This window comes from Strix uralensis, chromosome 1 (genome assembly GCF_047716275.1).
Source record: "Strix uralensis isolate ZFMK-TIS-50842 chromosome 1, bStrUra1, whole genome shotgun sequence".
NCBI classification, from domain to species: Eukaryota; Metazoa; Chordata; class Aves; order Strigiformes; family Strigidae; genus Strix; species Strix uralensis.
The window spans coordinates 14,586,257-14,613,041 of NC_133972.1; the positions used below are offsets into that span (position 1 = coordinate 14,586,257).

General features: G+C 39.4%; 1 protein-coding gene across 2 annotated transcripts in view; it reads right to left on the reverse strand.

The window, feature by feature from the left end:
- Positions 1-26,785, reverse strand: part of TPK1 (thiamin pyrophosphokinase 1) — a 321,339-nt gene that overhangs the window by 191,263 nt on the left and 103,291 nt on the right. For both annotated transcript variants that reach the window (XM_074892034.1, XM_074891961.1), the window contains exon 3: positions 8,383-8,452. In XM_074892034.1, coding sequence (XP_074748135.1) covers positions 8,383-8,452 — 70 coding nt within the window. The remainder of the gene's footprint in view (positions 1-8,382; positions 8,453-26,785) is intronic.

The window sequence follows — 26,785 nt, forward strand, 5'->3', positions numbered from 1 at the left end:
TGCTCTTAGGCCAGCTCAGGACTCTTTTCCGAGCTGCTTTTTCCAGTGTGACTCAATGCACAGATATTTTATCACTACAGAGTCCTAACTTCTAGCATCGGGGTGGCGATAAATGATTTTTACCATGTCATAAAGCCAGAAATCACCCAGATGGTGGTGACATTCCTCTACTTACAGTACACTAGGGGCACAGATACAGCTATTTGAAGAAGAAGCTGAAGCAATACAAACCCTCTGATTGAGAGACCTGGGATTAACTGGAAGCGTCCCTATATTCTCCTTCCCTCAGCCACTTTTTTCTCCTGTTTTTTCCAGAATTACTGTTCTGGACAAATCATGACCCTTTATTTTCCTGGTTGGCAATTATAACTTGGCTTATGGTGCTCCTACTGGGATAGCACAGTTTTATGGGCAGAGCACCTTACTGGCAGCCAGAAGACCTGGTTTCTACGTCAAACTATCTGTTTTGTATTTGTTCATCGCTCCATCTTCCCAGACTTTTGTCCTGGTCCTTCCCACGTACTCCTTAACAAGATTAGGATCATTCCAGAAAAGCAGAGTCTCACAGTTAGGTATGTTGACGTGGCTAAAACAACAGGGTCCTAATGCCATCTTTGAATGTCTCAAGGTATCAAAAAAAAAAAAAAAAAATCTGTGGATTTACGCCAAAATGTGCAGGTACCTTGAATGCTAATGGAGATCAAGTCTGCCTCCACCTAGGACCTACTGTTCCTTGTTAAAAACTGATTTCAGGAGGAATGATACCTGGCCCTTTCATAGGCTCAAGTTGTAACAAGGAAATAGCAGAAACTGATGAGACCACGTGAACCAGGACAGCATTCTAGCCCTTCTTAATGGCTATTTGCCCACATTTTAAAGGTGACTGACTAAGAATCTGAGAGGATTTGGTAACTCACTGGATGATTTTGAGCAAACTGGGAACAAAAGAAAGGTCTTGATTCCCAGTTCTCCATTTTAATCAGTAGACAATACTCTCACTATTACTCTAGATGAAACCTGGTACATCCACCTCTGCTACTTGCGAATCATATTCAGAAGTTCTACCTATGAGTGCTTTTCTTTTTTAGTCTTCTGTAAAGAAAGCATGGACCTGTATGTACTAAGGCAGTAACTTACTTTCGGTGTCTCCTGAAATAAAAGAACCAAGGCATGCACTCATCTGTGTACACGCATGTACATCAGGGATGAACAGCTAGCCATTTCACAGCCTCTGTAAGAGTATGATGAAACTAAGCCTTCTTTCTGATAGAGGTCTAACTTTCAGGAGTCACAACAATGGGCAACACTGTCACCTCCCTTCATTATTAGTTATAAATATTACTATTATTCTACAATTTCCATCTCGACTAGCAAAAGCAACAGAAATTCAACATACGGAGTAACTTAATCTCAACTAAGTTCTGCTAATAGTTATAAGACCATGTGCCTTTTTTTTTTTTTTTTTTAAATTAGATGATAATCAGCTGTTTGATTTTTCAGGTTGAGAGGATGGTGGAAAAAACCATGTCTGGTTTTTGTTATGGTTTATGAATATAGTAGTAACAACAATTAGAAGCACCTCCAAGTAAACCTAGCTGTATAACAGCTTTTACAGCTGGTTGCTGGTGTCTCCCTCAAAAAACATCTCTGCTTTGTGTGATCTGCAAAACATAGTACTTCTGCCTCTCTTAAAATTCTCAAGTGAATCTGAACTATGGCTATATAACTCCCAGATTTTTCCTTTATAGTATCTGATGACTAACTGAATAGAAATAAAGCACTATAGTGTCTTAGTCAATAACTCCAGAAGAATACATACTCCTGGTCTGGCTTTATACTGCTGTTTAATATCAAGAGGAACCCAGCAGTAAAATAAGCACCAATGATTTTCACCTCTCATCATTTCAGTGAGCATTTGATTCAGAGACCCAATAAGCTTGATATGCCTAGTGATGTTATTGCCCTAGTACTTTCAGGAAACACCTCCCAACACAGGAAGCTAATCTTGGTTTAAATTGAGGACTAAATCTATTAGAATCTCTTGATATGTCAACTCTTCATTGTTTCTGAAACAAACTCTGAATTATATTTACAGTGCATGGTTACTGGAATGAAAATGTATTTGAAAATGTAATCGAGTGAAAGTAATTAAATTGAAGATATAAATGAAAAAAGCCAAAAACCAGATGATCTTAATGTATCTTGAGAATTTCTCATCTGCACTACCTGAAAAAAAAACATTATGTAACTCCAAATGGATTAATCTTTCCAAACACTGAGAGATAAGTTGCTTTGGGTTTTTTTGAAATTTGTTGGTGCTTGGATGTTTTTTAAAGTAAGCTAGGATTTAAAAATTGATCCCAAGTCAGGTATTTCCTAAAGGAGCAGACTGTGAATAGGGATGGGTTTTCTGAACACTCCTGCAGAATTTATTAGGATAAACTCAAGATCCTGATTTTGATCTTTAAACATTGTTACAGTTTTTAGGTCAGGCAAAAATGTCTGATGTAAAAGATTTCCTTAAGCCATTCGACAAATAAAGCAGTGCCTCAGCTTTCAAATTTCTTGGTCTTCAGACTGTAATCCCTCAATTCAAAGAACTCTTCACCACCACCAGCAACAGGAAAGCCATTTCAAATAGCATTGACCTCACAGATTCAGAGGCCACGTTTTTTTTAAATGTTACTGAAACATATCCTTATATCAACATTAATAAAACAAAAACTTCATACGTGTAATTCTTTCACATCCTCCCCAAAACATACAATGAATAGATTTTAAAGACAAGAAAAGACCATTGTACTCTTCTAGTATAATTCTATACTCAGAAAATCTCATTCAATGTTTTCTGCATCAGTGCCCTAAATTTTGCCTGAATATAAGATAGCTTAAAAACAATATCCAGTTTAATTTGAAGAGTTCAAGCAAAGAATTCCTCTCAACCCTACATTAAGCTACATCAATGGCTAATTACCTTCATAAGTACCGTATTTCTAATCCAATATGGAAGACAGTGAAGTATATATGAATTTCTCAATCTATGATCCTATTAGGGACCCATATTTCCATGAGTAGAAGGTTGTTCAGGAAACCAGACAAAAGATCTCATTTTACATTTGGGTATTGCTAGCTGTTGCTCTGCTGTTTCTTTTTTGTTGATCTTGACAATGGAGACAGTGGTTTCCAAGATCAGGTAAATTCCGTGTAAGTTATAAATAGCCAACTGAACTATCCAACAAAATGAAGACAGGACGGCTGATGAATTAGCACTACTGACCCTCAATAATTGCCAAAACGCACACATGAAGGCATCAAAATATACAGACAATTCCAGTATGAGTTCTTTCCACCTTTCACACAAGCAAACATGTGACTACTTTTCCTCATGAAAGTTACACTAGCTTAGTCTTCCTATTCAAAGGTTAAACCTATGGTTTCCTTTTCAAGCTTCTGAGGCAAAATAAAGCCCTGGAGAATGCTTGCAGCATGGGGAAAGACATGATGAGTTAGAGATCTGTGTGCAGTTGCAGAGCTACAATCTTTCTGGGATCACGGAAACATGGATGGAGTGTTGCAATGAGGTAATGCAAGCTCTTCAGGAAGGACAGGATGGGAAGATGAGGAGGAGTTGCCCTGTACGTGAGAGAGCATCTGGAGGGCATGGAGGTCTGCCTGGGGATGGATGAAGTTAGGCAAGTTAAAGCCCAAATGGAATTGAATCTGGCCAGGGATGTCAAAGACAACAGAAGGGCTCCTATAAGCAAGGTGACAAAAGGAAGACTAAGAAAAATGTGGGCTCATTGCTTAACGAAACAGGGGTCCTGGTTACACAGGATATGAAAAAGGCTGAGGTAGTGAACACCTTCTTTGCCTCAGTCTTTGCTAGCAAGACCAGCCTTCTGGAATCCCAGAATCAGAAACAAGGGGGAAAGACTGGAGCAAGAAAGATGTACTCTTGGTGAAAAAGGATCAGGTCAGGGAATAGTTAAGCACAATGGATGTATACAAGTCCATGCACCCAGATGGGATGCACACATGAGTGCTGAAGTCATTGCAAGGCCACCCATGACAATCTTTGATCAATCATGGCGACTGGCAGAAGTGCTCGAAGACAGGAAGAAAGCAAATGTCACCCCGTCTTCAAAAAGGGCAAGGAGGACTCCATGAACTACAGGCTGCTCAGCCTCATCTCAGTCCCTGGGAAGGTGACAGAGCAGCTAATCCTGGAAACCATTTCCAGGTATGTGAAGGACAAGAAACTCCTCAGGAGTAGTCAGCATTGAAAAGTTTGATACGTCATTGATACTTCAGTAATCATTAGCTGTAAAAGCTGTACAATTAAGACTTGCATTTTCCACTTCAGCTTTTCAACACAAAGCCTAGGACATAGAAGAGTTTCTTAAATCCAAGTTAAAGAAGTAACATCATCTTGTACAACCAATACCCTTGATTCATTCTGACTAAATCCTTGGAGGGGGAGAGAGGTGTCACTGAAAGACAAACTTCATGTAGCAATCTGTATTCTTGAATATAAGTTGCTTCTAAAAAGATTTTTTGAGGTCCGTGTTTGAAATTTGCAGCTACATCAACCGGAAACGTTTACAAAACTTGTTCCTAATGTTCAAACACACATGTAGAGATTCTTGAAGCTGCCTCCCTGCATACCCAGTTCAGAGAAGAATTATGTAGTAGCAACTGCATTTTCATGCATCACCTAAGTTGACCTCATGTATGTTTTTTATGTAGAAAATGCTACATCAAAATACACAACCATTTTTCAGTTTCACTGCTATTCTTATAGTTTATGCAGTTCACAGAAAGAAACTGGAAGGGTAGCAAAAGTGATGTTCTTGGTGATTGTAAGCAATCAACCTCATGTCATATAGTAAAGCTGATATACTGAAATACTAACCAGAGCCCCAAAAAGCCAGTATTTTTTATGATAGGATTATCGTTTCTCTTATAGAGCCTACCACTCCCCTCTTTAACCTGAAGCTCTTAATGTTGCAAAACTTGAGTACACGATGGATTTGACATCTCTCTGGAAAATAGCATCTGAGACACAAGCACTAATGATTGTTTTTACAGGTGCCAATACGATGATAATTTTGGATGCATCTTCACCTTCATATACCCCAAAGCCAGTGAAACACAGGTTAATCGATGCCTTAAGATTTAATCAGAAAGTGTTGAGAAAGAAGTTGCTGTAGTGTGATACAGATAAGCAAAAACCTAACTCTGAAGTGGGTAACAGTGCTTCATAGCGGTTCAAGGAAATAACAACAGGATAGGCAAGGCAGACAGAATAAGGCAGAGCAAAAAACCCATAAAGATCAGTAACTCACCTTTAACTCTGATTAGTTGCAAATGTTTAGCAATCAATGACGGTTTAGCAGCAATCCTTGTTTCTAAATGGGTACTGATGCTAACAAAGGAAAATATAGTCTAAGGAAAATAACCTTTCTGGGCTGTAGAGCTAGGGAAAGAAAAGGAACAGAGCGCAGGAATCTGTTCCTTCTTCCCTCCTGCCTTTCCTTTGTCCCCAACACTGAAGGTCACAAGGACAGGCCTCTTTAAGGAAAAGTTATCCTGCCCTTTTGGTTACTCCTCCTACCCATCCTGCTCTAGAAGGCAATTCGTTTTAACACATCATTGAAAAAACAGCATGATTTCTCCTCAGTAGTAGTTACAAAAACGAAGGTTTTCTTGGGTTGGTTGGTTTGTTTTTAAACAAGAATTGCAATTCATATTCGTTGAGCTAGTTTTTACAGAAACTTATGGGAAAACCAAACCAAACACATAAAAATGACACCACAAACACAGATAAAGACATATAACATCTTCCATATGTTAATCTCATAACCTGAAGCCAGCCTGCACAGTGCTATAGTGAGGAAGGTGAGAGCTTCCTTTGCTCGATGGGAAGAGGTGAACCACTCAAGCACAGAAACGAGTCAAGACACCGATGAAGAAAAAAGAAAACGGATGGAGGCAGGAAATTGGGGGCCGTTGAAGCTGCTCTTGCTGCTTTTCACTCAACAGCATAGGCTAACTTGAGAAACAGGTTAAGGAACTGTCAAGTCTCCCATAGAGCATCTTGCCTAGCTTCAGCCACAGCACCTTAAGATAGTTATGAACTAACTGAAGAGAGGCCAGTAACAGCAATAAGAAAAGATGACCAATAAAGAAAGACCAAACAAGCTGGGCATATTTTAGCCAAAAGCAGAAGAAGATGGATGTGGTGGTGGGGGGCTCCCACTTGAAGATTTTTAAGAACCAGCTAACTAGGTATGCATCAGGAATGGAACACAGGTTTCTCTTCACATTAAAGCAGAGGGATGGATCTCTTGAGGCCATTTCTAGACCTATATTTTTCTAGGATTTCGAAACGGACTCTTCAAAATAGCAACAAGTACTTCATTTATCTCCAAAGGAAGACACCCCTGTAACAGTCCCATAATCCAAGCTGTCCTTTTCCCAGAATGTTATAATTTATTCCCATTCTAAAAGATTCTTCACACACTTTGGTGTCACTGAGAATCAAGCCCAAAATATCAATCAAATTCTTTATTATATCTCTTGGATATAATAATCTCTCTAGAATTAAAGGACTATAGTTTTTAGGTTTTGATACAACACAATTAGATATCAGGGCTTTGAATAAAATAGAGTTTTAAACAGAAGGTTAAGACCGCATTAAAAAATGATTAGCATGTTGGTAGAGTCGGAGCAGACAGCTCTTTAATAAGACTGGACAGGGAATTTAAGGGAAAATACTTCAGAGGAGTAAATGAATATTCTTTCCAGCAGAACGATTTCTTTAAAGACAAAAATCAAAATTATGCAGGTCTTTTTTTTGTTTCAGAAGAATCACTTTGAAGGTAAAATATACCTACCCAAAGCAATTAAGATGAGAAGAAGAAAGATAGAGAAAAGTAATACTCCAAGGGCCAAGTATGTAAGACTGAAAGAACTATTCAGTCAAGGTATAATCATCCATTTTCCCCTGAATTATATTTATTTAATATGAACATAAAGGTATGCAGAAGAGATGAATGGGTTACAGGCGAAGGTAAAATGAGAGCTCTAAAATGTTCTTTGGAAAGCATCACCATTATCAAAGAGAACTGCTTGCTGCAAGTCAAACAGATTTCCATTTGAATTCAAGATTAAATTGTGCACGGCTCTGTGTGCAACTACTAGGAGAAAAGAGATAGGAGATTACAGAGGGAATACTCCTACAACAGTGAGTAGTGCTTGACAGACTCCAGTCTTGGTGTTAGCAGCTGTAGATCTCAGCCATCGCACAACAGGTGATGAAGAAATTTTAAGTTAACTTTTACTTTAAGACTACAGTCTTCCTCCCCAACTCTGGTTTTTACTCTGAAGGACAGGAGGAAACCAAGCTTCCCCTGGCCTCCATCATACACTTGCCATGAGATGAAACACAAACTATGTGTCAGATTTTGCTGTATGAACAGAATTGTTCACAAGTTTGTAAGTTCTACCTAATACCTGTCCCATTCCTTTGCCCCAAGAGTCAGCTGTATTCATTTATTTGTTTATATTAAACTATTTATCTATGAATTCTTGCTCAAAACAACTGAAAATCCTAAAGACAAGCAAAAAGGATCCTTAGTAACCTCAGCGTTCCATGGTTCCACTACAAAAATGGGAAAGCACTTGAATGCAGTATTTTGCATCACAACTCCAGCTCAACAATTCTGGGGCAGTAACATGGAATATTTTACAATTTTAAATGCTGCTACAGAAAACAGTAACATATTCTCCTTTCAGACATATTTCCTCACCCGGCATATACATTTATAGATAACCTCTTTACTTGCCTTTGGTCATGTATAATGTCCTAATGCTAATTTAAAAATAATTAAAAGAGAAAAGTAGATTTCCTATTTTATTACCCATCTCACTTCACAAAGCAAACAGATTTCCTCTAAGGCCTCACAAGAAGAATGAAGTGGACATACTTTGTTTCCGCTCCTGGTGAAAGGCATCAGATGTTCCTCTAGTCAACCCTTGCTAGGGGCACAGCAAGCTCTTTCAGAGGCTGCATCAAAGGCCTAGCTCTGATGGATGCATAAAATAAGACAGACTGAGAGCAGAGCTTTAAAGAGCAAAAAAGACCAATGGGCTTAAGGATAAAAGGTATTTCAGGCTATCTGTGTGGGTTTAAAAATTGTAGCTGGGAATAAATATTAAAGAAAATGCGGAGAAAGTATTATACTACCTGTCACAGTTCATTAAAGTACCGTGCACTGAGCGGGCAGCTACTTCAGTGACTGAACAGATCCTGTTCCTCCGTATTTTACTTTCATTGAGAAGAGATAACTTCAATGACTTCAAGTTTATTGTTAAACATACCTGTCCTGGCTTCCTTCTGTGATGTGATAGAGACGATTGGCACCTCCATCAGCACAAGCTCTCAGTGCAGCTGCAAGTGAAGAAACAGAACATCAGTGTATTGGCATTATAAACAAAAAACCACAACCAGTTACTCCATTACTGACATTTCTGTGTAAACTCAATTGTTCATTGCAGCATAGGGAATAAACTTGAGATTCTCATGTAACTTTTAGCTTCCTACACTTGACTACTTCCCTTGTTTCTCTAAATAGACATTTGAACAGGTTTTATTAGACTGGTGCCAATCTTATCTGACTGTGCCACTCCAAACAGCTTATTTCTATCTATCCTAACCTCCTGCCCAGTCAGCTTAAACTACATGGAGGGGCAAGTATTCAAAACCTGAGAAGGGCCCATCCACCATGTATGGGCATATGCTTGTCTGAACCTTAAACCCAACAATCTTCTCACCCAGGCAAAAAGTTCACAATGGTGGCTCTATAAAGACTTGCATAAAAACTGGGGGAAAAAAAAAAAATAGTTAGGCACAACAATACTTGTTTTCTCTTTTTTTCCCCTCCTATGACACAAAAACGATAACTCTACTACAGTTCCTATACTGTTCCAAAGACTGTTTGAATCATCTGATATAAAGAAGAGGGGTTAGGTCCTGGCTTTAAATCTTGAACTATCCTGGTACAAAAGGAATAAAACCACAACAATTTTCAGTGCTTCCACATAACTTGGGGACTGAAAAGGGCACGTGCCACTAATTCCAATTGTTTCAAACAAGCACAGACATGCAGTTCTCCTGTGATCCCTTTGTTTATGTAGACTTAAGTCAGAGAAAATAGAAAAGTCTAAAACTATTATTACAAAATCAGACATAAATTGGTATATTTTATTCATAAGCATCCCTATTAATCATCTTTTAACTAACACACATTTTTTTCACAAGATTTTTTAAATATGATAAGCTATTAAAGATTGAAAATGAATATCTTGTCTTAGCAGTCTTTATCAGTTTTGCTCTGAGATGCACAAGTCAGATAACTGCAGCACTCAAGATAAAAGAAGCTGCCACTCCTCACTACAGCAGAGCGTTCCTTTCGTTCCTTTCGGGTCTGAGGGCAGAGAGATCAACTGGTAGACCTGAGAGGGCTGAAAGTCGGAGGATGGGGGGGGGGGGGAAGGAGGGGAAGAGAAAAAGAGGAGAGACAAAGAAAAGGAACAGCCTGCCCAAGTTTTGAAAAAAAAGGTGTGAACAATCAGATCAGGCACTTCCTGCTGCTGAGAATCCAATTTTCAGCTAAAGCTGCTTTGCTTTGGTGTTTATTTCTCAGTCAGAACCGCCTCTCAGCAGTGATAGAAACCTACATTTTTCCTTTTGGCACTCATTAGGTGGGCAATCCACCTCTCCCCCTAGCTTAGTCCTCAACAGCCAGCCTATACAAATTAGGACAACAAAGTTAATCGCTTTATCTGCTCTCATCTTTAAGCCATTCTTTCTTATTTGGCTGCTGAACTCCTACAACAGGGAATGTTTTGTATGGGTATATCCACCACTCAGTACCATGTGACCTTGGCTCAGGCTTTTAGGAAAAAAATAAGAAAGCAGGTCAGCACACAAGCTACCAGTTCATCATAGGTAGCTTTGGGTACAGCAGCTTTCTTTCCTGCAGGCTGCAAGAATGTGCAGGGCAGGAGAACTAGCACTGCACTCCTCAATATCTCTCCTAGCACTGCTCCTGCTCCAGTGACCCCTCTTCTCTCTTGTCCATAGTATTACAGTAATATAAAGCAAGCAATACGGCAAGCACCACCCTTCTCAGCCTTCTTGCACAGACCATGCTCTGCTCTGCCTCCTTATCCTACTTTGCCCACTCCTTCCAGCCACTATCTAAACCCATATTAACATGCCAAGGTCAAGCAGATTGGATCCTGACAAATCTTATTAGCTGAGATCATTTCTGAATTATGGGTGGCCAGCTGGCCACCTACCATGGCGATTCACTGCTTCCGGCTCTTGCCAGGTTCCTCACCCATCCTGGTGAATGTAAGCATCACAAGACAAAAACTTTTTTTGCCCACTGTGTTTGACTGGAAGCTTTTAACTTCTCCTTTCACTTGAGGTTACAACTGAAACTAATGTAATTCCTTTCACCTGGGCATATTTGTTAACTTCTCTCAGGGAGTTCAGCTCACACAGAACTTAGTAATGGTCCATTGCAAGAACAGTATGTAATGCCTGTCCTTAAATACACCATCCAGGCCATCAGTTTATTTAGCAGATATAAGGCATCTAAGCAAGGCCTAGGACCGAAGCAATTACAGAATCTTTTCTCTCCCCTTGAACTACTAAAGCAATTCATCAGCTGAGACACTCTTTATAACCAAAACCATAAGAACATTGCAGAAAAATTATTTCTAACTTCATGTACAGAATCTGCCTAAAGGATGCTTCTCGGGCCAAAGACAGGCTCAGCTTTTTCCTTCTGAGAACAGTGATTTTTACATCTGTTCTCCCACATTTTAAACAAGTAAGTGGCTTATGACTTCTGGGGAAAGAAAGAAGGGATAAGCTACAGAAAAAGAGAGGTGAAAAAGTCTATTATCTGTCTCAATTACTTTAAGACAGCCAGAGGCTTAACTGTTGTAAATTATCTCAATGGACTTACCACAAGTGAAGCCTGGCCTAAGATCTCTTCACCTGATCTTATTATTTTAAAACAACATGACCAAAAAACCAAAACAAACTATTACAAAACAGCTCAGTCTTCAACTAGTCCAGTAAATGCAAAACTACTGAGATTCTCCCAAAGACCTGAAGGTGCCTAAGTAACAGGTCTATGACACTTGTATGCCCATCACATCGATATGGAACTACTATTTGATATCTCAAATCAAAATAGTTGCCTTATATAACTGCAATTTAAAGCTTTGCCCCACATATTTATTCTTATAAATAAGAATAAATAATAAAAGAAAATAAATTAAACTTCGGCAGCATAGTAAAGTTATTTAGAGAAACTATTTATAAGGTACTGATCCTTTTCCAGGAAGTTAATAACCTACACTGGAATGAACTAAAGCCCCAGGTGCTTTAAGTAACTAGCAGGTAATTAACTGATTGGCTAGAAGCCAGTAAATCATATTATTTCTATAGCTATGAACCAAGCCTTGCTTGATAAAAAGTAATGATATATATTAGCTGGAAGAAATGTTTCATTATTATCTGGAAGTGTTTAAGGAGATAGTCAGCAATTCTAAGCTTACAATTCAGATGGAAAATTCTCTATGAAAAGATAATAGGAACTTATTTTATACAGTGCCTTTTATATTAGAGACAAAATTGCTTTACAAACAACAATTTGGCCAAGGTGCACTACGGCAACTGCATAGGCAGATCTAGCAGTCTCTAGGCACTTTGCAACAGCTCACACAAAACCACATTAATTATTTCAGCAGAAACTGAAGAACCTGAACAAGATCGGGGCTTTGTTTTGCTAGGCATCATGAAAAGAGAAACACCTTCTTCCAAGAAGTTTACAATTTAAACAGATTAAAAAAACAAATGAAAAGGTGGAAAGTGACACAGAGAGATGAAGTGCTAATGGCAACACATGGGTCAAAGACAAATTATCTTCCAGGGCAACCAAAATGGATGGTGGGGCTTATAAAGGGAAGAATAACTTAAGTGGTCAGCTAGGTCTTGCACACCCCTTCTCTTCTGACCCAAAGGCTACTATCCCATTATTGGAGACCCCTCAAATTTGTCAGGTGCACTGCACATGGAATTACGCTCTAGTTTATGTATGTCAGAAAGAACTAAGTCAGTAAAGACATTATCTAAAGGCTTTTAATTAATCCTGCCCCTGTGAACTGAGCCAAACTAAGGAATGGTCATCCAAGTAGCTCACTGAGCTCTGATAGTTCAGGGGGACCAAAACCTCCAGTGAAGACACTGTGATGTGCAATTGGGAGCAGTAGCTTTTTCAACCAGAACAACTGAAAGCAGAGACCTGAGCCCTTGGCCACCGTGCTCAGCTGAAGAGCCCCAGGGTGCTATTTCATGCTTTTGGTATTGGAAGAGATGACACTAAGAGCACAGGGGCGCAAGTGCACTGCAGTGCTAGCTCAGTGTGAAAATCTGCACTCCGTGGCATTACCACAAATTACAGCCTTTCCAACCTGAATATTCTGTGTTAAGCTCCACTCCTCAGAAATAGCTCTGTCTGATACAACTCCAGTATCATTCAGTGAACTAGGGAACGGAGACATAACTGAAAAATCAACTGTTTCATTGTGCTGCTTAGTGGAAGAGTACAGAAGGGGGAACTCAATAACACTGCCAATAATTGCTACCCAACTTATTGGGAGCAGCGTATATTCAGTCCAGTAGTGTTTGAAATTATGGCAAGAGCCCTACCCCTTCAGCTCCACCTATGCTGAGGAAGAGTTATGACAAGATCATATTATCAGCCCATGATATCTCTGAAAGAGTTTCTCATAGGCAATGTGAATGAAGAAACCAAAGTCCTTCTGAGTAATGTCCTTCATTTTAAATTGTGTCTCTTCTGCTAGGAACCAGTGACCTATTTCCCTTTAATGACCGAAGTTGAGAGGCCAATTTTAGGGCTAATTATTAATGAGTATGTTTTTACAAAAATTGTTCTAACACCACAATAATCATAGAAACAATTTATATTATATTTACATTTACTCTTTTGGGTAAATATAAATAACTTCCTGTCACTGTGAGACAGGGTGTGAACAGCATCTCAAACACAAAAAGGAAGGTCTTGGCTCTGAGCTAACTAGTCCTGAAGCTTTTTGCAGAATACAAGCAAGTATTTTATCACACTTTCAATAGCCCTGCAAATTCAGGTGGGGGAAAAGACTCTACAGAACAGATGTAATTCTTGCAGACTGAGTAAGACAAGGGCATAAAAAGGGAATACATTTATACACAGTACCAATACCTGTGGAAGAAAAGCCTAAATTTATAATTCTTACATGTTGTTGAGAGACCATTCTCCATAATCTTTGAGAAGTCGTGCAGACTGGGGGATGTCCCAGAAGACTGGAAGAAGGTTAATGTCACCCCCATCTACAAGAAGGGCTTAAAGGAGTATCCAGGAAATCATAAGCTGATCAGTCTTCCTTCAGTTCCTGGGAATCCTCCTGGGGGGCTGTCACAAGTCAAATGAACCATGGGAAAAGCCAGCATGGATTCACCAAGGGCAAATCGTGCTTGACAAACCCAATCGCCTTCTACAACAGTGACCTGCTTGGCTGATGTGAGGTGAGCGGTGGACACTGACTGCCTGGATTTCTCCAAGGCTTTCTATATGGTTCCCCACAGCCTCCTCCTAGAGAAACTGATGTGTTATGGTCTAGACAAGTGGTCTGTGGGTGGGTGGGGAACTGGCTGATGCTGCACCCAGAGGGTGGTGGGAAACAGCTCCTTTTCAAACTGGCAACCTGTCACAAGTGGGGTCCCCCAGGGATCGATCTTGGGCCCAATGCTGTGTAATATCTTCACAAGTGATCTGGATGATGGGAGCAAGTGTACCCTGATGAAGTTTGCTGATGATACCAAACTGAGTGGGGAAGTGGACACTTCAGAAGGGAGAGCCACCCTGCAAGAAGACCTGGACAGGCTAGAAGAGTGGGTTAACAAGAACCTTATGATGTTCAACAATGACAAGTGTAACGTCTGTCACCTGGGAAAACATAATCCAGGAGTGCAGCACAGACTGGGATCTACCCAGCTGGAGAGCAGCTCTGCGGAAAGGGACCTGGGGGTCCTGGGGGACAACAAGCTCAGCATGACTGCTGTGGCAAAGAAAGGCCACAGGACGCTGGGCTGCATCAACAAGGGCAACAACAAGTAGAGATAAAGAAGTCATTGTCCCACTCTATTCAGCACTTGTCAGGCCACACCTGGAATACTGTGTTCAGTTTTGGTCCCTGCTATGCAAAAAAGATGTGGACAGGCTGGAGAGGGTCCAGAGGAGGGCCACAAAGGTGATCAAGGGGCTGGGAAGCCTGCCATGCAAGGAGAGGCTGAGAGAATTGGGTTTATTCAGCCTTGAGAAGAGAAGGCTTAGGGGAGACCTTATCACCATGGTCCAGTATTTAAAGAGTGGCTATAAAGAAGATGGAGACTTTCTTTTTACAAGGAGTCACATGGAAAAGACAAGGGGTAATGGGTACAAGTTACTGCTGGGGAGATTCTGACTGGACACAAGAGGAAAATTTTTCACAATGAGAACAATCAGCCACTGGAATAATCTCCCCAGGGAAGTGGTGGATTCCTCAACATTTGACACTTCTAAGATTTCAGCTGGACAGGGTGCTGGATCATCTTGTCTAGACTGTGCTTTTGCCAGGAAAAGTTGGACCAGATGATCCTTGAGGTCCCTTCCAACCTGGTATTCTAGGATTCTATTATTATTCCTATTCTATTATTCCTTGCAATTAGCATTTAAAATATTTTTTTTCTTTTTTCAAACAGATCTTGAAATTTATCCATGTTTTTGCCTAAATTCAAATTTATGACTTCTCCCCTAAAACTGCCTTAGTATATCCCCTCTGTTCCTTTTCTAATCTTGTACTTCTTCTAGGCACACAATCTGTTTCCCCCATTCATTTATTGATTCAGTAACCTGGTAACCATAATTAACCCACCAGCATAATCTACACATAAGAGAAGCCTGCTTAATTAATGATTTGGAGAACTGGTAGTAATATATATGTGATAATATATGGTAGATATGCAGAGAATTGCTTGGTTTGCTTGCTACATTTGACTAACACATTTTTGTCTCAGCATTAATGAAAAATACCAGTTACCAGCAACAAAATGCATAATCTGTATTTATGTGCTTTCTCTTTTTCTCCTTTGTCCTGCAGAAACAGCAAAAACATATTTAACAAATCCGTGGCTTTGTATGGCTGCAGATTGCTAGCCAGGGGATCATTTGCATCTCAAACAATTCCCTCCCACCCGTGTGTTTCCACCTGTGTTATCAGGACTGTATGCAACTGTTATTATATACTAAGTACAGTGCACTACAGACATCTCTCTCCTGGTCATCTGCAGCTCTGTTTAGCAAATCACCTGTCAGTCCATAATAGTTTTCTGCTTTGCAGTTGGACACTGGTCTTGCTAAAAGGCTTTTAAACTATTTAAAATAGGTCTATCCTTAATTTGAAACCAAAAAGGCTTAGCTCCTGTTACCAGTATTTTAAATTTGCAGCAGTGCACAGGGCTTTAAATAAGCATGATGAAGAATGTCACCTGCTCTCAGGATATTCTGTGGTTCCAAATGAAATTAGAGAGATATACAGGTGCTTTCTAAGCTGCTGCTACAGGTGCACGTCCGTGCTACTAGATTCAGCAGTAGCAAGAGCAGCCAGTCTTCTGTAGTAGTACTCGGCACTTTCTAGGATTGAGCCCATTCTTAGGAATTTCACCCCAAATCCCTCTTTTTTTGCTCTTTTTTCTGCTGTTGGTGATTCACAATTTTTCATGCATACTTCCAGCCCAGGAACAAACGTCAGTTTTACAAATGCTGCAAAGAAAACAATGGTTGCTATTCTTAAATTGTCTGTGTACCCAAGAAAGGCCCATCAGCTACAAATGTCTCATACGTGACTTCTCTACCATCTGTACCACACAAAGAACATAGAAGCCCCATAGTTCTCAAGTCAATGGATCACCAACACTGGAGCTGGCAGCCTGCTTCTATATGGACTGGATTATGGATCTCAGATGAAAAACTGCTGTATATCTAGGAAGGTAATTATATGTTTCCTACAGAAGTGCTGTGCTTCTTTAATCACTCTGCTTTGAGCTGTAAATGTCATAGAGATCTCAGCTAAGCAGAGGCAGGATTCATTAAGCAATTAAATATGAGACTACAAGGACGGAACCAATGTGCTGATGAATTAGGAAACACTATTCTTTTCTCAGTGCATTGATTCAATATTGAGCAAAAGCCACACAGACAACACGTCTCTCTAAAAAGTTCACACAGAAGTAAAACACAGGGAAAATGAAACAACTCCCACCAACAAAAACCTCCCCTGAATTTCAGCCAAAAAACAAGTTACACAGTCATCAAAACAAAATCTAACTTTAAAAAAAAATTTGTAAACAATTTAAAATCTTAATGCTCACTTTGGGAAAAAAAAAGGAAATAAAAGAATTGATCAACCCTTTTAAAAACAAATTCTTAAGTACCAAAAAACACAACTGCAAGCAAAAAAACCTGAGTATCAGTAAATATAGCAGGAGTAATGTGCTGTCAGAGACAGAGGCAGGAGAGCAACTGTGTTTTCACTAGACTGAGTTTCTGGACTGTCTTCAGGTACACTTCCACGCAGAGTTCATTACAGTGATTCATATTCAAGGCTGCCGGGTTTGGAGTAATCTCTTGTCAGGTGTTAGATTTAATATTCCTACAACCCTCACTTAGGATATGATTTTCTCTTCTCTTTGCTGTCATTCTTCTTCCATTCTGTCAAAGCCGGGAGCTCTGGTACTCGCCGTGCTGCCTTATGCCCATTGCTGTAACAGCCTCCGCACGCAGGAGCAGCCCCATGCTGTGTCACAGCAAAAATCAGGAGGAAAGAGCCCAAACATAAAACAAAGTACTTGCTGCCATCATTTTGTCTAAAATCTAAGTGACCTTTTCATGACAAGGCTACGAGGCTTGATGCCACTGGGGGAAGAATCAGGAAGAAGTTTATTCTTTTCATTTTCTCCTTTTTTTTTTTGCTCTCTGTTTGAAAAATGACACCTAAAGCAATAATGTAGCATTTAATCAGGTTTATTTTTTGCCCTGAGTGTACATCTATTATTACTAGGTAACAGTAAAGAAACACAGATTAGGGCACATACCCCCCCCCCCCCCCCCCCCAAAAAAAAAAAAATCCACTAAAGTGAGTAATGTTAATCCTGACTTTTTTCCCAATAAACTATTTGTTTTGAATGTCTTTAAAGAATAATTTGTTACATCAAAGATCCTCACAAATCAAACAAGCTGCTGAAACACAGGCAGGAGATCCTACTTGTGTCTCAAATCCTGTCTTTTCCAGAGGGAGAAGGAATCCAAGCTCTCTACAATCATATATTTGCATCTTATTGACGTCTGGTCTCTGACACCAGGAATTCCCCGGAGGTTTGCAAGCCCTTCCCGCAGTGCCACGCACCGTCCCCAGCGCTGGGTTGGATCCTGGTTTGCAGACTCATGTACAAGTGCCCCGAGCTTGTTCTGGACTGTGGCTCCTCCTCTGCCGAGGACATGCAGTTGATAATCGAAATCTCTCATCCAAACGTTGCCTACGTAACCCCTGATCGCTGATGAAGGATCCGCCAATTCTCAAACGTCAAACCCCACAGACACCATGCCGGCTGGCCTTTGTAATCCATCCCATCAGGTTGCCTTTCAAATACCATCTTCTTTCACTGCTTCATAAGTACAATGTGCCTCACTAACAAAACTTTACTGTAACCTGCCTACTGGTGTCCTATACCTAAAACAAACACATACATCAAAATATAACTGAAGGTAAAGTAACTGAAAGAATGTGCAGCTAGCTTTTTTTCTGCATCAATTACCTGATTATCAAGTGAAATGGAGAGGCTTCAACATCAATTTTATTTCTGAAGTTTTTAAATTATATTGTTTAATAATTCAGTGTGACGTGCACTGACTTCAAGCTTAGAATGCAACTTTTTATTTCTTCATTTCATATTTTCCATTGCTGCAACATTGATTTCTGACACAAGGAAGATAAACAGCTACAAACATGATGGAATACCCCAACTGCCTGCAATTTTAATTGCCAGTCAGCATTGTTATCAGGCAAACTTTAGTAGCACACTGACTCTATTCCTACATGGAAAAAACTGACAAAAAAAAATATCACCTTTATTAGCATTAAACATATACATTTTCACAAAGGATCAGACTCTAAAGAGAAAAAAAGCTCTTTTTTTTGATTTGCCATTGCTGATTCAATGCCAGCAGCAGCAGCCTGTGTGTAATCACTGCTCCCTACCCCACAGTGAGCAGGACGGGGGGCAGGCAGGGAGGCAATACGCAGAAAAGGGTGGTCAGCTGTGCCAAGATAGCCAAGAAGGGGAAACAATCTCCTACTGCTACTGGCCACCAGCAAGACTATGTTCCTCATCACAGCCACAGACAGTGCTACTGTCTCTTCCACTTCTACTGAAAAATATGCATTAATCATAGAATCATAGAATGGTTTGGGTTGGAAGGGACCTTAAAGATCACTCTAGTTCTAATTGAACTATCTAATTAATAATTCAAGCCAACCTGCAAGTGTAAAGCAATGAGCATGATAAGTTCATATTCATGTCTATGATTAAATATTTTCAGTTAACACATTTATATTTCAAATTTTGTTTGCCTAAATTGGATTTGCAGTAGCCTGCAACTCATCAAAAAATTAATCACACACTTATTTCAAATAGCACAAAATATATTAATTCTCATGCTACTAAAACACACGCTGTTCCTTAGCAGCCCAGAATAGATTTCCACAAAACCATTTTATATCATAGTCTAACAAAAACTTTCGTGCGTCAAGGAAATTTCAGAACTCATAAAAGTCAGAAAATCCAATTTTGTAAAAAGACAACTAGAATATTACAACGCATAAATTTCTGAACCAGTCAAACTTGCACCAACACCTTCTTGAAAAATTATTTAAACTATTGAAAAGAATAATCTTGGTCTAAAAGTTGTTTGGAAATAAGTCTCAAAAAGAGGGACAAACAAGAAACCAGAGAAGGAAAAATTGAGATGGTAAATACAATTTCCTAATGCACACGGAACTGCTCTTTATAATGCATTTTCTAACATCTCGATAATATACAGTTACCCTACATTCATGCTACACACCCATGTATAGATCATTTCCCCTACTCTGAAACAGGTAAACCATTCAATAGATTTTCAAGCAAACAGTAATAGTTAAATATTAAAAACAGCATCAGGAGAAATGGTTAAAAGAAAAAAAAAAAAAGGGAACAGAAAAAAAAAAAAAGGTTTTATGGGGCATTCTTTAAATGCACCATAAACTGATTTAATTTTAGAAATGGGTACATCTTCTGAAACTAGCCCAAATTAAGTGAATAATTTAAAACACTGAAATTAAACCAGTATCTTAGAATTACTTGTCTAAAACATTGGGAGCAGATAGTATCACTACTTCATTTATGACAGTTTCACCCCTTTGCATCGGACCAAACCTCACATCTTTTCCGTTCTTTTAACTCAGATTTGGCAGTGTTAAGCTACAGTTGAAGTTTCCTCAAGAAACTGGAAATATAAAATTAGCTATGAAGTAGATTTGATCTTACCTGCTTTATTTCATATTTGGAATAGCTACAAGTACATACACACTGTCATTTGCACCAATTTAAACCAGAATGGTTTCATGGAAGCAGTGGATTTGCATTGCTAGAACTCTGGTACTGGCACCTAAATACCGATCCAAGGACGAACCTGAACACAATTTTGATATTAAAATGTATTGCTCCTTCTAGGAGAAGGAGTTTTAGCTACCTGAATCAAGACTAATCTTGATTCCCAAAAATCTTCCTACACAAAATAAATCTGAAATTGACATAATATTCTTGCTAAGCACTTTGTTTTTGCTATTTTTTCCAACACTCAAGAAGGAAGGTCAGCTAGTATAAGCTAGCATACAGACATAAAAGATCAGATCTACGGTATAATTTTGTCAAAATTGTTTCTTTTGTTATTCATATTTGAAAAAAAAAAAGAGTGGAAAAACCCATAAGAAAGGACAAAATATGATATTTGCATTCTTAATGTGTCAGTTAACATTTTCAAAAGAAATAATCACCAACAAGAATAATTTTGGGGAAGTTTTTAGTTATCTTGATGAAATGATATAGTAAATCATCACAAGACACAAAGAAAGCTTATTTGGACAGGCAGAATCAGCTACAAACCAGAGTGGAAGCTGTAATTCTGAGTACAAAATGGGATTTCTCATTTGAATTCTCTTACATAATGCAAATGCAAAACCAATACTGTTCTCCCTGAAAAAAAAAAAAAAGTAAAATCAACATCTATATGCAAACGTTATGAATGAAGATGGCATAGCAGTAGTTTCCCAGTTCATAAAAGTGACAAAAAACCCCTCTCTTTAATGAAGGTATAGGATAACCTTAAGATGAAATTTCCACGTGAAAATATTTGTAGGAGGCAATCTAGAGTTTACTGAGCAAAACCGAGTGTATGTTCTCAAGGGGAATAAACTTCTGTATGGCAACTCTCTTCACAGCAAGACTGCAAACGGAATCAGAGGCTGCACTTACGATACACAACCTGTGGACCATCCAGGACACGCCCATGGGAAAAACACCAGGCTGTATCAGTGTCCTCTTTCCTCCGTGATGAGAAAAATTTCACCACCATCTGCCTTCTGCTGAGGATTTTCACTGAAAATTTTATATTCTGGTCCTCCTGAGGATACGCACTTAGGACACAGCTTTCCAGACAACAGTGCAGCTGAGGAATATAATGCCATTTGTTCACCAAAGTCCTGAGATGATCTTTATCTAAGTCATCCCTAAAATAGGAAAAGTAAGTGCAAAACCGAAAGTTTTGTGTGCATGCTAGATGAGGTTCCAATTCAATGCCTACATGTTTGGCAGTTTTCTGAGGGGAAAAAGGCTTAAAGTGAATGGAAAAGTAGAGTCTCAGTGGGGACTTCAGCCCCCAAATTTGGGACTGCTCAGTGTTTTAGGAAAACCTGCAAGCTTCTGGATTATTCAAAAACTAGTTTTAGTAGCAGATCTGTTCCAAAGATGATCAGTACATTGCAGATGATTTTTATTAAAATGCTACAGAACTACTGCTTCAGACCTTAAATTTCAATGTTACAAAGATAAACAGCCCTAGAAGTGCAAAATGAAAGAACTTTTTTCTCTCATTTTGGTCCATATTTTTGACTTTTAAGAAGAGAGACTGGACTTAAGCGTATATTAAAGTCTGAAGTTCAGAAGTAAATTCATGGAAACTGGGGAGGAATTCTTTGTTTTGTTTAAATTGCCTCCTATCTAACTGTATTATATTTGCATCCCTTGATCATAAGCTAAACCATTTAATCTTTATTGAACAAAAATATTGGCCACATCTGTGGGGCCATTTTCTCCTTGTAGTTGAAACCTGTGTATTCAATAAATAAAATGTTAGATTTAGCACACCTGAGCTCATTCTGAAAGTCTGCTTTAAGAACACATTCCCAGTGAAACAAACAAGCAAAACCCCAAGACACAGTCTTGTTCAAATGGTAATATATTACACATTGTATCTGTTGCTTTTTGTTCTAAAATGGTTTAATGAAAAAAAAAAACCCAAAGAACTATACAGTAGCTGTGAATCTTACTATATCAAGTGTTCCTTTCCAGTGTTGCTACTTAATTGTAAATTATCATCTTTTTAAATTTTCCATAGAAACATGGCTTATGAGGGTGGGAGAAAAAATTATCCTAAGTGTATCTAATATATTTCTATTTAAATCAGCCAAGTGTTGGCCAAAAAGAATATCGATATTCTATTTAATTTACAAGCTCTGTTCATAATAAACACTTCATTATCAGCAAGAGAAAATATTAGAAGAGAGCATGTTCAAATGTGATTTGAGTCACTGCACCAATCCCATGCTACCCTATCTACCAGATGTGCTGGAGATTCCAGATTAGTACATAACATTTTCATTTAAAGTAGTGTGTTCCTGCACTTGGCCTGGTTTAAATCAGTATTGTTAGAGAAGAGCTGGTAAAATGTAAAAAAACAAACCCTTTTACTTGGTTAATCTGGATTTCAACTTTCAGAAGCCCTTGGAGACTACAGTATTATTACCTACTGGGCTTTGAAGCACAAGAATTATACAGAAGTCAGTCTTTTCACCTGGCTCTTATCTCCCTGTTAAAACAGGGAAGAGAACTCCTGTCTTCCCCTGATACTCAGTTCTCTCTCCTTCTGCTCATCCATTCTTGACCAGGTCCTCTGCTAGCTCCCCTTGGAGCCTTACACTTTGAAGATTAAAGACAGTTTAAAAAAACCCCCACAAAACAAACAGAAAAACAACATCAAAAAACACAAAACAAAACAAAAAAACCCCACAACAAGCAATATTAGTGTGTGTAAGGAAGGACTTTCCTCAGTTCACCTAAAATATTTATTTCCTCACTACTATTTACTAGTTTACTTACAAACATGTTTGGTAACGTATTAAGACACTCAAGGTCAAGTTCAACCAGCCCACTTTAGCAACATTTGTTTAGAGCAGGAAGCAGGATCCTCCCTCTTAAGAGATGAAAGCAAACCAATTTCTCTTACTCTTGATTTGATAATAAATGACTAAGCCAGCAGATAGCCATCTTTCTGCAGTGTGAAACACCCAACGCTGGGGGACTGTTCTCCCTAGCAAGGAACAGGAATAGCGATGCCCTGATTTCACACATGACACTCACTGTCACACATGACCTGGAAAGACATCTCTGAATCCTCGATTCACAAAATGCTACACGGTGCATCTGTTCCATAAAGGCAACAAGCATAGTTCCACCAATGAAGAAAAAGATCTGCTGTCGCTGTGCTTAACCTGCACGAGGCCTCGCCACCTGCTTGAAACAGTCACCAGAGCTTCTAATGGATTCAGTAATTTGGAGGATTGTTTTGCTTAAAGATGCAATGATTTCTCTGTGAAAGCTGAAAACATGATCAAACTGCCATCTTCGTAAACTAAACTAAGGTTAAAGAAAAGAAAGAACTAGAGACACTGGTGCTTTCATTTATCTTGTCCACAGGTAAAATCTGAGTATTATCAAGTCACAGTTCAACCTATCAGTAGTCCCCCAGCAGAGAAAAAGAGTTTCAGAAATTTGGTTTAACAGCTAGCTTTGCCATCTTAGAAACATTTGATGTTGCTGCTCTTTTAGCAAACCAAAATCAATAGCTGTGAACAACAGAAGTAGGTTAAACTTTCATTTATGCCATTAATTCTTCCTGTAGCCAACCCCACTCTTAACTTTTACAGTTTTAAAAGTCTTATCTGGAGGGGCATAAAATGATATTTGCTTTAAGCCACATTTTGAGAGGTTCCTGCACACAGCTGGTCCTCACGCCCTGGAGAAGGTCCCTGATTTCAGTGAAGCCACCTGTGCTGAGCAGAGCTCTGCTCCTCAAATATCAGGATTCAAATCATACTTATCACTCTGTCTGAATACAAGGTGCCCATAACAGTTCAAGCCCTAATGCTATATATATCTTTACTCTTTCTCTCTTCACTGTCTTGATCTCTAATAGCTCCCTCTTTGCCATTTCATCTATTCCAGCTTCCAGATGCACGCATCATCTCATCAATTCACGGCAACACAAATACCCTGTCAGCCTCACTCTTCCTCCCACATGCACCAAACAATTCATCGCCTCTTCTTCACCCATTGTCTCACTTCTCCCTGTTACTGCTCCCCAGTCCTGTTGACTCCTATTTCAGGGTCTGATTTAAGAACTGTACAATTATTTTACTTTACTTAAAATTTAACAATTGTGAGAGCAAAGTAGAAAATGTAACCAGAAGAGAATGGACTTTCTGGGATTTTGTACAAACATATTTAGAAAACAAAGAAAAGAGGACATGTTCTCATAAAATAAGCAAGAATAAAAGGGGAGCGGTCATGCTATTTCCCTCGATATGCAATAACCTCATACACTGTCCTACCACTCTACCAAGGATGAGACCGCCGAGCCAAGGGGTCCCACTCCAGCAGTTTCTCAAAGCCCCAGTCACACTCTGGGCAGGCATGGGATGGAGGCAAACAGGCCCTGGGGAGAGTGGTCTGTGCGCAGGGAGCTGCAGAGACAGCACTGCTATTGCTCTCTACCTCTGAAGGGCTCTCAAGCCACTCGAGAGCAGGGAATTGTGTGCTACCTTATGCCTGGTGCAGAGATGCTGCCTCCTTCCAGCAGCAGACAAGGGTCACAGTGAGAAGTCCCCGCTGACCCTACACCCCCCGTCACCACAAATCAAAGACAAAGCCTTTGCAGGAGGAGGAGACACCCACCTGCCCCCATGGAGGTATCCACCTGGTTCCCAGAGTACAGAATGGGGACAGATGGGAAACTGAATTCTCTCTCTTTTCTTCCCAGGCATGAGTGGTGCATTTCCTCACATATAATGAAAAAAAGATGCAGTATTTTAAAGAAACATTTACTTCCTGACACAGCTTAATTCACCAGGGCATTCCCGGTCTCTCTTCTTCTAAAGAGGAATGACACCACCCATTCAACAATAAACCAATGTAATATGGGTTTGGAAAAAAATAAAACTAAAAAGGAGAACTACCAAACGACTGTTCTGTTAAGAATACTAAGAAAGAAATGTTTGTATAAGAGGAGGTAATTAAAAGCAACTGTACAGAAAAATAAAAATAACAAATAATTAAAGTTAACATTTAAATTATTATTGCAGTCTGTAAGAGACCTGCAAACTTTAATAATATTGTTTAGAACATCAGTCATTTTGCTCTTGCTGAAATTCATTTTTGATAATGCAATAGTAACATCTCAGGAATGATATTAAGTTTCTACTTTGTATTAAAGTAGAATTGTATTAGCATGGTACACTATGTGTATCCCTGCTGGGATTACTTTCATGCTGGAAAAAACAATGTTATTTTTCTATTACTGAAATAAGTTATCTATTTTGACAGTGGAAAACACATTTCACTGAACTATAAACTAACAAAATCTCTCATCTAAAAGGATATCACTAAAGTTTCTCTTCTGGTGTACTTGCAATTCCTAGCCAGCAGCAATTCTGCTAATTTTTTTGCACGAACTCATTTGATTTGTGGCATACCAGTGAGCCCAGATACTAAAGTTAGCATGTCCGGTCCAATTATTCTTGCTTAATCCTTGATCAAACTATTGGGAAATCTGCCTGAGGAAAGAACAAAAGATTGCAACTAACAGATCTGTGTCTTTCTGAACAAACCCCAAGCGTCCCCCTTCCAGGATCTCCCTTGACTCAGTCTTCGCATTTGACTACCTGCACCCTGAGAGAGTGAGGCCCAAAGCGGCTTGGAGGGAGGGAGAAATGGGGAATCAGAGTTATGTTTATATTCAAACACTTCTGTACTTTACTGACATCATTTTCCATAGCACTCAGCCTCATCCTAGCTTTTTTTTTTTTTTTTTCAGTTTAAGCAGTGGGATCACTGGTTTCCATTCACATTTCACACTGGTGCATTACCTTGAACCTCCTCCAGCTGGTCCTAACTCACCAATTTCTTGTCAGGGCATGGAACAAATGAGCTCTAACAGGGATCTAAAAGGTGAAGAGGGGAAGAGAGGGGAGTCACCTTATCCCATAAAATCTGCCTGGTACAAGCTGTAAACAGTTCCAGATGTGAATTAGGGAGGTTATCAAAGACAGGCCTGGCATCAAGCCCCTCACTAATGGATCAAGCCCCCCACTAATGAATCAACACCATGGTTAGCAAATACTGGTACTTCAGCAAAGCCTAGGTTTTAGCCACATAATTACTTCAGTTCAAACCCAAGTGTGGGTATTTCCAAGCATACATCCTAATTTGCCATTGCTAATTGATATGTAATTTACAGTGCATTTTGTATTGGTTCTGAAGCTGACCAGTACACATCCTCACGCTGAAGCCACACATCACACTGCACCTGCAGAGTAAAGGAGCTTTGATAAAAAGAGATTAAATTATCACATAGGTGGTACAAAAAGCAGCATGGGTATCAAGTTTGGGACTGGCTCATCTACACCATGTTGGTTCCAACTGCTGGCCTGAGGGGCATTTTTTTTTTTCTTTAGTGATAACACCAGATTCAGGAAGAAGATAGGGAACTTGAATATATTCTAAAAAAGCTACTAGCAATCAGTTGGGGTGCAGAAAATTACACCTTTGAGCTAAGAACTAGCTTTCTGTCAAGTCTGCCCATGGCAGCAGGTGTCGCTGTAAGGCAGAGGTATGGCAATTGGCAAATTATTGGGACACAGACAAGAACAGAAGCAGGCAAAGATGCTTTGTGGTACGTGGTAAGAACACGGAAATTCTTGACAGCTGGTCGCTATGCACACTTTTTGTGCTAAGTGTTTTGTTTGCAAACATGATCAAACAGCAGATTGCTAGTATACACCTGCTTAAAAAAAAGTATGGAAACTCTTACTATTGAGGTAACAGCTTGCATAACGGCATTCATTATGTGCAGTTTTCCATCTACTTACTGAGCGCTCAGTCCTCTTCCACACATTAAGGAGTTTACTGCTATTCAGTGCAAACAGAACTCCATGAAGCACCTGGTTAAGCACC